Consider the following 12,589-nt stretch of genomic DNA (forward strand, 5'->3'; position numbering starts at 1 on the left):
ATATATATTATATATATATATATATATATATATATATATATATATATATATATATATATATATATATATATACATATATATATATATATATATATATATATATAATATATATATATATATATATATATATATATATATATATATATATATATATATATACATATATATATATATATATATATATATATATATATATATATATATATATATATATATATATATATATATATATATATATATACATATATATATATATATACATATATATATATATATATCATATATATATATTATACATATATATATATATATATATATATATATATATATATATATATATATATATATATTTTCGCCATGATAGATCGCTGACCACTACACATATATTTTTTTTTCTCTCCTTGTTTCTTTCTCTGTTCCTTTCTTTGGAAGAGTGTAGGCCTGAAATGTTAAAGACTTTTTCACTTCCCGAGTGTTATACTAATACATCTATTTGTTCTTTACACCACCTGTCTTCGTCTGTTGTTTTTTGGGGGATTCTCCTATATATATATATATATATATATATATATATATATATGTATGTATGTATTTTTGTATTTCAGGATGGTCTTCTTTTTTTTTCTTTTTTTTTTTGCCAAATAAGCGCACACACTATATATTTTTTCTTCACTCGTTTATTACTGTTCTTAATTTTTTAAAAATTTAGACTCATGTCCATTGTCTGGAAATCTTTTGTCACACATCTGTGACCTCGTCAACACTTTTCGTTTTTGTGTGTGCTCCTTCTTCACTTACTCCATTCTGTTCTTCTAAGATGTATATCCTTATATGCGCATGTGTTTGCATCCATGTTTGTGTGTGTGTGTATGCTTGTATGTGTGTGTCATCGTTCTTAGCAGCAGTATGGCCTTCCTCTCACCCCATTGTGCTGCTGTTGTCCTAAGACCCAAAAATTTGGTACAGTTCATGTATCTCTCTGTGTTTGTTCACCCACAGTGTTGCCGTTGTGGTAGTTGTTGTTATTACCATCGTTGTTACCGCCACTGCTGCTGTTGTTGGATAAGTCCCTCTGTACGAAGTACAATGGTGTTGTATGTAGGATGAACCCACAGGTTAACTATAAGGTTAGGAAAGTAGTGTATAGCTTACAATGTACTACATTGGAGAGACTGCATGTAGCATAAGAGAGCATATAGGTGAACATTGGCAAGAGCTCAAAGAAGAGAAAAACTTATCAGTGCTCTACCAACGTGCTCAGGTAGAACATGGTGGCTCGATTAATAGCATAGAGGCTAGAGTATTATCAATGCATAGAACTGACACAACACTTAGATTGCTAAGACTACACACAAAGTAGTAGACAGACCGAGCCACAATACGAAGCACAAAAGGAACAGTAACACCCACCACCACACCACATGACTAAAGACAGAAGGGAAAAGAAGAGAAAGAAAATCATAAATAATACACAGATACATAAGGGTAATATATACACAATAGACATATATGTACTTACCTGTAATATACATAAGAAATAAAGATAGATAAATAAAAATTAAAAATAAATATAGAAATAGATAAATATATTTGTCACATAACTGTGATAAATATAAGAAATAGAGATAAAATAAATAAATAAATAAATCCATATAAAGGGCATGGAAACAAACAACATATGAAGTGAACCCATACACACACACACACAAGCACACACATAAGAAATTTCACAGACGGCTACAACAATATCAAGAACATGAATAACAACATCAGCAGCAGTGGCAGTGACAATGTTGGCAATAACAACTACTACTATGATAGCAATACCATGGGTGAACACACAAACACAAAGAGATACAGGAACTATACCAAATTTTCAGGTCTTAGGACAGCAGCAGCACAATGGGGTGAGGGGATGGGGCTGAGGGGGAAGCCATACTGCTGCTAAGAACAATGACACACACACAAACACATGTGCATGTAAGGATACACATCTTAGAACAGAATGGAGTAAGTGGAGCAAGAGCACACATGAAAACAAAAAAGTGTCACTGGAGCGGTCACAGGTGTGTGATGAAAGATTTCGAGACAATGGACATGAGTTGAAGTAAAAAAAAAAAAAGAACAGTAATAAACGAGTGAAGAACAAATATATAGGCTTGTGTTTATTTGGCAAAAAAATAACCATCCTAAAATACAACATCTGTTTCAACATATGATATGATTTCACATCAGGAATCTTGCAACACATTGATAAATATACATGCATATATATATATATATATATATATATATATATATATACATATATATATATATATGAGGAGTCATCACGAGCAAATTACTAGTGTGAGGTGATTAGGATGGGTAGATATTGCAGGAGTGTATGGAAAAGTGAGAGATAGAGATGAGGAGTGAATGAGAGGATGAATATAATGAAGCACAAGTGTTGAGGGATGATAGATAGGGAACGTGGGGTAGAGTAGGTGACAACTGTAGAAATTGGGTAGATTTGAGAGGTGACCAGTGGGGGCTGGGGGTGGAGATAACCGCACAGAAAAAAGCATAGGATAATGAAGAGCAGCAGAATAGTAGTAGTGGTGGTTTCAAATTTTGGCACAAGGCCAGCAATTTTAGGCGAAGGGATAAGTTGATTACATCGACCCCAGTGCTCAACTGCTACTCATTTTATCAACTCCAAAAGGATGAAAAATACAGTTGACCTTGGTGAAATTTGAACTCAGAGCATGAAGACAGACGAAATGCCGCTAAGCATTTTGCCCAGCATGCTAACAATTCTGCCTGCTTGCCACTTTAGTAGTAGTAGTAGTAGTAGTAATAGTAGTAGTCTTTTCTGCTAAAGTCACAAGGCCTGAAATTTGTGGGGAGGAGACTAGTCAATTACATTGACCCCAGTGTTTCACTGGTACTTAATTTATCGATACCCGAAAGGATGGAAGGCAAAGTTGACCTTGGTGGAATTTGAACTCGTGTATACATAGCAACGGACAAAATGCTGCTAAACATTACACCCCGTGTGCTAATGATTCTGCCAGCTTGCAGCCCTAATAATAATAATAATAATAATAATAATAATAATAATAATAATAATAATAATCCTTTCTACTGAAGGCACAAGGCCTGAAATATGGTGGGAGGGGACTAGTAATTGACACTGACCCTGGTGTCTCACTGGTACTTAATTTATTGACCCCAAAAGGATGAAAGGCAAAGTTGATCTCAGTAGAATTTGAACTCAGAACGTAGCAGCAGACAAAATACCACAAAGTATTTCATCCAACGTGCTAACGATGCTGCCAGCTCACTACCTTAGTAGTAGTAGTAGTAGTAGTGGTAGTAGCAGCAGTAGTAGTAGTAGTAGTAGTAGTAGTAGCAGTAGTAGTAGTAGTAGTAGTAGTAGTAGTAGAAGAAAATGATGATGAATACAGTACACAGAGGAAGAAGAGTGAAGATGAGAGAGAGGGAGATGACATGTAGTCGGTTAGGTTGAAGGGGTGCAGAGGAGGAAAATGGTAATTATCTGATGGTGGTGGTGGTGATGATGGTGTCGTGCTGGTGGTGGTGTTGATGATGATGATGATTTTGTCAGTTCATTCAATTTATTTAGTTCTATTCAGTATTCCACTTAAGAAAAAAACAGCAAAACATTCCTTGATGGTAGCTTTCAGTGGTGTCTCTAGACCCTTCTCTTCTCTCTCTTTCTTTCCCCCCCTCCCCCGTTATTGGTTCCCTAAACAAGAAGGAAATTATGGTAACAAGGAGGGTAAAAGACAAAAACAAAAGCAGAAAGACAAGATTTTTTTATAAACTATCCCATTTTATCTGTAGTAGAGTCAAAAACTACAAAAATCAATCTGTTTCAATGCATAGATTAATCATTCAAAATTTAGTGGCTTTTAGCAATTTATTGCGACGATATATTTAGCGTGTTATTTATCACAGCTGAAATGGTCAATGATCCTGCAGTAGAATGTCTGTAGAACTGGCTAGTTACTGCAGCCACCCATATAGCCACATTCATTGCATAGTGAATCTAGACTAGTCATCAATCTAGGATGGTGAGTTGTCTCTTGGTAGTTAAATACCAATCTCCTTCCTTCCTTCATATGTCACAGAGAACTTGTAAGTCTCTGATAAACAAATACCAGACTCTACCACCACATTTCACACCCCAGTTTTAGAGGTTTTTTTTTTTCTTTTTTTATCTTTTATTTGTTTCATTTATTAGAATGTAGCCATGCTGGGGTACAACCTTGAATTTTTTTTTTTTTTTTAATTTTTTTTTTTTTTGGTGAATGAATCAACTCCAGTACTTTTATTTTTAAACCTGGTATTTACTCTTTAATATCAACATCACCATCATCATCATCATTAATGTCCATTTTCCATGCTGGCATGGGTTGGACAGTTTGACAGAAGCTGACGAGCTAGCAGAAACGTTAGCACGCTGGGCGAAATGTTTAGCGGTATTTTGTCTGCCGTTACGTTCTGAGTTCAAATTCCGCCGAGGTCGACTTTCCTTTCATCCTTTCGGGGTCGATAAATTAAGTACCAGTTACGCACTGGGGTTGATGTAATCGACTTAATCCTTTGTTTGTCCCCTCTATGTTTAGCCCCTTGTGGGCAATAAAGAAATAAGAAACCGACTAGCACAAGGGCTGTTCAGGCCCCCTGTCTGTTTTGGCATGGTTTCTATGGCTGGATGCCCTTCCTAACGCCAACTACTTTACAGAGTGTACTGAGTACTTTTATGCAGCACTGGTAGGGGTGCTTTTTACATGGCACCAGCATTTATATATTATATGATATATTAGTGCCGGTGGCACATCAAAAGCACCATTCGAGCATGATCATTACCAGCGTCGCCTTACTGGCATGTGAAAAAATATTTGAGCAAGGTCGTTGCCAGTACCACTGGACTGGCTCCTGTACAGGTGGCACGTAAAATACACCATTTGAGCGTGTCCATTGCCAGTACCGCCTGACTGGCCCTCGTGCCGGTGGCACGTAAAAGCACCCATTACACTCACGGTGTGGTTGACGTTAGGAATAGCATCCAGCTGTAGAAACTCTGCCAAATCAGATTGGAGCTTGGTGCAGCCATCTGGTTCGCCAGTCCTCAGTAAAATCGTCCAACCCATGCTAGCATGGAAAGCAGACGTTGATGTTGATGATGATGATGATGATGAATAGATATAGATACATACAGTTAAATAGATAGATATATAGTTATATAGATACATATAGTTATATAGATCTATACATATATATATATATATATATATATATACACACAGATATATACATATACATATATATATATATATATATATATATATATATATATATATATATATATATAAAAGGGGGTTTGTATGATCGTGTATAGAGGAATATATTATTTTATTTAAAAGAGTTCCAACTCTGTTTTTTTATGTTTTATTTATATTCTTAGAAAATTAATGTGGGATATAGAATATGGAATATATAATGTAAATAGTAAAATGAAATGAAGTATTGAATGTCTTATGGAATATATGAAATATTGAGTATTAGATATATATAAGGACTAGTATACTTTCTTGCATTTCAGCAGTCTTCAAAGTCCCGTCTGACAGATGTAAAAGTTGCAAAAACATTACAAAATCTGTTACTCAAAGTTACAGGTTCCCGTTTGTCAAACAGGAACAGAAATGTGAAACTCTGAGTAACAGATTCTGTCTTTGCAGCTTTAGTTATAAAGCATATTTTCATTGATGAGTTCTTGAAACTTGGTTCTTTTCCCTAAAACTATATATTTTTATATATTATAATCTATAAAGCTCAATTTAATTTCAATTTTTTATAATTACCTGTAATTTTGGATTTTGTCCCTAATATTATTATATATATATATATATATATATATATATATATATATATATATATACATATATATATATATATATATGTGTGTGTGTGTGTGTATAAACACACACACACACACACACATACATAGATACAGATATATATATATATGTATATATAGTGGAAAGAAACTTTCAAGAGAGCTGAACAGTAGATGGTCTTCAAAGATAAAGCCCCCACCCCATCACCACCAGGCATGTGTTTCAGCCCTTATCTTCTTACACTCCATGCATCACAGGTGCAGTCGTGGCTCTATAGTTGAGAAGTTTGCTTCCCAGCCACGCTGCTTTGGGTTCAGTCCCACTGCACGGCACCTTTAGGCAAGTGTCTTTAACCGTGTTTGTACTATGACACAAGATAGACTTTCCTTGCTAGTCAAAATACCAACATTGTTTCTCATTCAATTCATTTAGCGCAATATCAAATCAAAATATAAAATGTCACATGAATGTTTAATGTCACATGTATGTGTTTATGTCTATATATATATATATATATATATATATGTATCTATGTATGTGTGTATGTGTGTGTGTATGTATATGTAATATATATATATATAATGATATGTGTATGTGTAATCTGTATACAGCAATGCAAATGTCATGCACATGTACACACACACACACACATACATATATATATACATATATATATATAATGTGAGTAAAGCACATGGGCTTGATCTTGGTATTCCTGTATGTTCTTGTCGCTCATTACTGATATGCTCTTTATATAATATTGTAGCCTTCTTCAGACTGTACAGGATCCCATGTGATCACGCAATGATGTCAGTCTAATGCAATTAACATTAAAAGCATGAATCTCAATAGTAAAAGTGTCACTCCCTGAGCACATTCAGTTATATATATATATATATATATATATATATATATATATATATATATATATATAGGCACAGGAATGGTAATGTGGAAAGAAGCTTGATTCGCAACCACATGGTTCCGGGTTCAGTCCCACTGCGTGGCACCTTGGGCAAGTGTTGAAGGGTTCTAGTTGAACAAATCAACCCCGGGACTTATTCTTTTATGTCTGGTACTTATTCTATCGGTCTTTTTTTTTTTTACCAAACTGCTAAACTACAGGGACATAAACACACTAACACCGGTTATCAAGTGGTGGTGAGGAAGACAACACAGACAGAAAGACACCACATACGTAGATATACATATGTACGATGGGCTTCTTTTAGTTTCCCTCTACCAGATCCACTCACAAGGCTTTGCTTGGCCCAAGGCTATAGTAGAAGACACTTGCCCAAGGTGCCATGCAGTGGTACTGAACCCAGGACCATCTGTTGGGAAGCAAGCTTCTTACCACACAGCCACAGCTAAAAGCCATGAATTTTTTGTAAATAAATCTCTCAAGATATGAAAGTGTTAAATAAATCCTGACTATTTCCAAAATCCTAACTATTTCCTTTTTCTGAATACACACATACACAGAGGGTATTCAGATTAAATTAGACAGTTTGCATAAGAGGTAAAGGAAGCCCATCCCATCCAAAAATGGAAGTATTTGAAAAACTTAAAAAGTATCAACTAGACTATGGCTGGGAAATAACTGTTTACCCAAAGTAGCTGCCCTCAGCTTCCACCATGGCCTCAAGACGACTCCAGAACCTGGTGCATGCATTCCTCACTGTGTCCCCGAGAACATCTTTGAACATTTCCTTGTTCTTGCCACCAACTCAGCTTTGGTGTTATAGGCAGAGTGGTTGGCGTCTTTCTGAACCGCACTCCACACATAGCAATCTGTGGGGTTACTAATCAGGAGAATTAGGAACCAAATCCTGCTGTCACACATATGGCTTTCCAGCAGTAACTTTCTCCAGCCAGGGATTGACCACAGTCTCTGGCAGCTTCACACATAGCTGTCTGAATTGAGCTAAGGCCTTGTTCATGCAGTTGTTGGATGAATTCCAGTGTGCAAATACAGTCAGAACACCTGCTGTGTCTCTTCCTGCTAGCCACAGCTTCATAGTCTCTGTTGCAGCTGTCCATGTCATGTCTTTAGTGTTCACAGAGCAGTGAGCAGTAGTCATGATGTCAGTATTTTGATACCCGGTGCAAATCGTTATGATACAGGAAACTCTTTTCCAATATTTAGATGGCTTCCAGTCCTCCATGTCAGCTAACTTTTTCTTAACTACAGCTTTAATCTTTATATTCTCCAACATTGTTGACTGTTCACAAATGCATCAAGCTGTACCCGAAAAAAAGGAGACATAAGGAATCATCAAATTTAGCCCAAATATCTCATCATCATCATCATCATCATCATCATCTCACATCTGTTTTCCATGCTGGTATGGGTTAGATAGTTTGATTGAAACTGGTAAGCTGGAGAGCTGCACCAGACTCCAATCTGGTTTGGCTTGGTTTCTACAGCTGGATGCCCTTCCTAACACCAACCACTCCAAGTCTGTAGGAGGTAGCTTTTAGGCATCATCAGCACTGGCCACAGCTACGATTTCACTTCACTTGATGTGTTTTCTCAAGCACAGCAAATTTCCAGTGGTCTCGGTCAATTGCTAATGGTCTCCATGAGACTCATTATCCAGAGATGCTTCAGTACCTCATCCCATGTCTTCCTGGGTCTGCCTCTTCCATAGATTTCCTCCACAGTTAGACATCAGCTCTTCCTTATACAGCTGTCCTCATCCATATGCATCACATGACCAGTACAGTCTTCTTTCTTGCACACCACATTTGATGCCTGTCATGCCCGATTTTTCTCTCAAGACACTTACACTCTGTCATACTTGCACATCCAGTGAAACATACTAGCTTCATTTCTTTCAAACCTTTGCATGTCCTCTGCAGTCACAGCCCATGTTTCTCTGCCGTGTAGCATACTTGTTTACACACAGGCATCATACAATCTGCTTTTCATGAAATTAAGTAAATGACAAAGGAACTGGAAAATTATACAATGAGCTTCATTAGCTTACAGCTGTTTCTACTATAAAATGCAGCGCTCTTGGAGATATGTGCTTGTGCATCACCTTATACTTCCTCAGAGCTTTCAAAAATATAAATACATGTAGCATGCAGATAAGGCTGTGTGTTTAAGGAGTTTGTTTCCCAACCGCATTTGTTTAGGGTTCAATCTCACTGTGTGGACATTGGGCTGGTATCTTCTTCAGAAAAGAGTTCATATTATGTTTACATGTGTGTGTGTGTCTTGACATCACCTGATAGTTGTTAATGAGTGTCACCATCATGCTGGTGATGGTGTTCATGTCCATTCTTCCATGGACAGATATCCAGCCATGAGGTGAGGGAAAATTACCTTGCTCAAAAACAGGTGAAGGCTGACAACAGAAAGTGCATCCAGCAATAGACTAAGTGAATTGCATCAGACCCATGCAAGCATTGGAAAAGTGAACCCTGAAATGATAATGATTGGTGTGTGTGTGTGTGCACATGCATACATATATATACCTGTTTTTACATATTTTTTAATGTTATTAATGTTACTATAATCTTTCGCTCTCTGTCTACACACACACACACACGCCAGATGCCATGATAGATCGCTGACCAAACCATTCAATTTTTTTTCTCCGTGTTTTTCTCCTTGTTTTCTCTGTATTCTTTCAGTTGAAGAGCGTAGGCTCAAAACGTTAAAGACTTTCTGTATTCCCGAGCGTTAAACGAATACATCCTTTTGTTGTTTACACCACCTGTCCTCGTCTGTTGTTGTTTTTTTCGTAAATTCTCCCATATATATATATATATATATCTGTGTCCTTATTTATCTATATGTATATATCTGTCTACCTACCTATACATCTATAAATTTTGAATTTTCTTATGTTTCTGCAAGTCTCCTCAGCCAAGTGATCTGAAGCAGAAGGATTCATTCCAAGGCCCGGCCACATACAGAGGATGTACCGATGTATTTTTCTTGGTTTTAAGTGTTGTCTTCCTTGGTGGAATGGTAAGAAACAAGTCCACAAATGGATAATTATTTTTCCTCTTGTTTTTGTATTAGTTCTAAGTCTATATTTGTCTATATATGTGTGTAAAATGTCATACATAGTTTGTATGCATAACAGCTATTATAGTGTGTGTGTGTAACATTTATTATATTGAATGTGTCTATAATGTGTTTCAAATCCAAAATATTGATCTGTTGGAAGCTGTCCAGAGACGTGCAACCAGACAAATACCCTTTATCTTGAACATATTGCTTCAATAGGCAGCAACACACTAAAGTTTATATGTCCAGCAGTTGACTTGGTAGACTCGCACAAGATTATCCACCATTGTTTATTTTTCAACAACTTTGGTCACTTTTTTTAATTCAGTGAACCTCTGCCCACCTTGGACATGATTTTGAAACACAAAAACAACACCACATCAATGACATTTGTGAACATTTTTCACATTCAGAATTGTCAAAGCATGGAATAAACTACTAGCATCCATATTCATATATATATATATATATATATATATATATATATATATATAGTTTTAGGGAAAATAACCAAGATGAGTTCTTGAAACTTGGTTATTTTCCCTAAAACTATATATTTTATATATATTTTATCTATAAAGCTCAATTTAATTTTAATTTTTTATAAATTGATTTTAATTGAGTTTTTACCTGTAATTTTGGATTTTGTCCCTAATATTATTATATATATATATATATATATATATATATATAATATATATCTGTATACATATATGCATTGGCGAACTTGGTCTAAAAATATTGGTTGCCAGGAGACTAAGGCCCACTCGCAACTACAATGTTATCTTTCTTTTTTTTTTTTTTTTTTTTTGTGGAAAGTATCCTTTTCAATTGTCTACAAACACAGCCAGGCTGAAATAATTAATGCATTCTTTCAGGAGTGAATAAAAATTTCTCAAACTTGAGGGGATGGGCCTCCATATATGGATTCTAATGGTGCAGGGGGCCCACTTGCCATCAGGCAAGCTGGCAACCTGGCCAGTCCGCCACTGCATATAGATATGTATGTATACATATATATATGTATAGTAGAATAAGAAATAGAAAATCCTTGGTACATTATTTATTATGTATTTGAAAAAATGACTAGAAATGGTGTTTCTGGTAATTTTTCCACTTTGGTAATTGGATGTTTATAAGTTTACGAAAAAGGTGACACTGATAGCAGTTTTTTGCGTAAAAGCAGTTTTCAAACTGATATTTTAGAGTTTTGTTATTCACTGTTTAAATAGGGAGTGTTTAAGTACAAACATACATACACACACACACATATACATACATATTCCCATACATAAACATAGGGACGTACACACACAAAAGCGGCGAGCTGGCAGAAACATTAGCACGCCAGGCGAAATGCTTAGCGGTATTTCGTCTGCTGCAACGTTCTGAGTTCAAATTCCGCCGAGGTCAACTTTGCCTTTCATCCTTTCGGGGTCGATTAAATAAGTAGCAGTTACGCACTGGGGTCGATATAATCGACTTAATCCGTTTGTCTGTCCTTGTTTGTCCCCTTTATGTTTAGCCCCTTGTGGGTAGTAAAGAAATAACACATAAATATAGGACCTTACACATACATGTTTGCAGAGAAACACAAACACACACATACATGTATTCATTCCCCTGCTTTTTTTTTGTGTGTGTGTATGTACATATGTATGAATATATGTGAATGAATACATATATGTATGTGTTTGTATTTCTCTGCATGTATGTATGTGTAAGGTCCCATATTTATGTGTGTATGTCTATGTTTATGTACGAGTATGTGTGTATGTGTATAAATATGTGTGTGTGTATATATATATATATATATATGCTTTTTACTTTTTTTTTTTTTCTGCAGATATATGTATTTTATTTGTCACTGTCTTACGGCTGCCCATATCGTCTCCTCTATGGCATGGATAGCTGGGGAAATTCTTGCAATCTGAGGAATAAAAAGATTCCCGGTGTCCATTATTCAGGATTAGACACAACACATTTAAGGTAAGACATTTGGTTTTTACATCTCTTTTCTTTACCCCCCCCTCCTCTCTCTCTCTCTCTCTCTCTTGGCTATTTCTGTCTCCCTCATTTTGTCTCTCTCTCTCTCTCTCTCTCACTTTTATCTTTTCCTTTTCCATCTCTACCTTTTTGCCTTTGTTTTCTCAATCACTCTCTCTCCCACTTCTCTCTTTCTTTCTTCTTTCTTCCTTTCTTTCTTGCCTTTTCTTTTCATTTTCTTTCTTCCTTCCTTCCTTCTTTTCTTTATTGCCTTCTTATAAATCAGCCCCCATTGGTAAGAAACTCTCAAGAGAGCCAAACAGCAGGAAGTCTTCAAAGAAGAAACCCCCCAACCCCCACCCCAGGCAAGTTTCTCGGCCCTTAACTTCTTACATTCTAAGGAGGCTGTACCACATCCAAGTCATAACTCCTGTGTACCCTTCAGCTGACACTTTTTGGATATCAGACTTGTGCATTTAAACTACCAGGAGATTTCACCTAGTTGTAATTCCTCTCCATTGACTCAGCTTTTAAACTTATACTTTAACCATTTACCATTCAGATTAAGTTTGTCAAATGTGATGCTTATTTATTCACATTTATTTGAATTAGTCATGCATTATCTTGTAGCGTTGAGATTTCAATGATGTGACTGCTTATTTTTAGA

At 35.8% G+C, this 12,589-nt stretch overlaps 1 protein-coding gene across 1 annotated transcript in view; it reads left to right on the forward strand.

Moving 5' to 3' along the window:
• The first annotated feature begins 9,768 nt into the window (after window positions 1–9,768).
• The window catches only part of LOC106880879 (choline transporter-like protein 1), a 28,197-nt gene continuing 25,376 nt past the window's right edge, over window positions 9,769–12,589 (forward strand). The window contains exons 1-2 of the mRNA XM_014931035.3: window positions 9,769–9,894; window positions 11,783–11,925. Of these exons, the coding sequence (XP_014786521.2) occupies window positions 9,892–9,894; window positions 11,783–11,925 (146 nt within the window). The 5' untranslated portion in view covers window positions 9,769–9,891. The remainder of the gene's footprint in view (window positions 9,895–11,782; window positions 11,926–12,589) is intronic.

The sequence above is a fragment of the Octopus bimaculoides genome, chromosome 23 (genome assembly GCF_046866305.1).
Source record: "Octopus bimaculoides isolate indiv1 chromosome 23, ASM4686630v1, whole genome shotgun sequence".
In the NCBI taxonomy this organism is placed as follows: domain Eukaryota; kingdom Metazoa; phylum Mollusca; class Cephalopoda; order Octopoda; family Octopodidae; genus Octopus; species Octopus bimaculoides.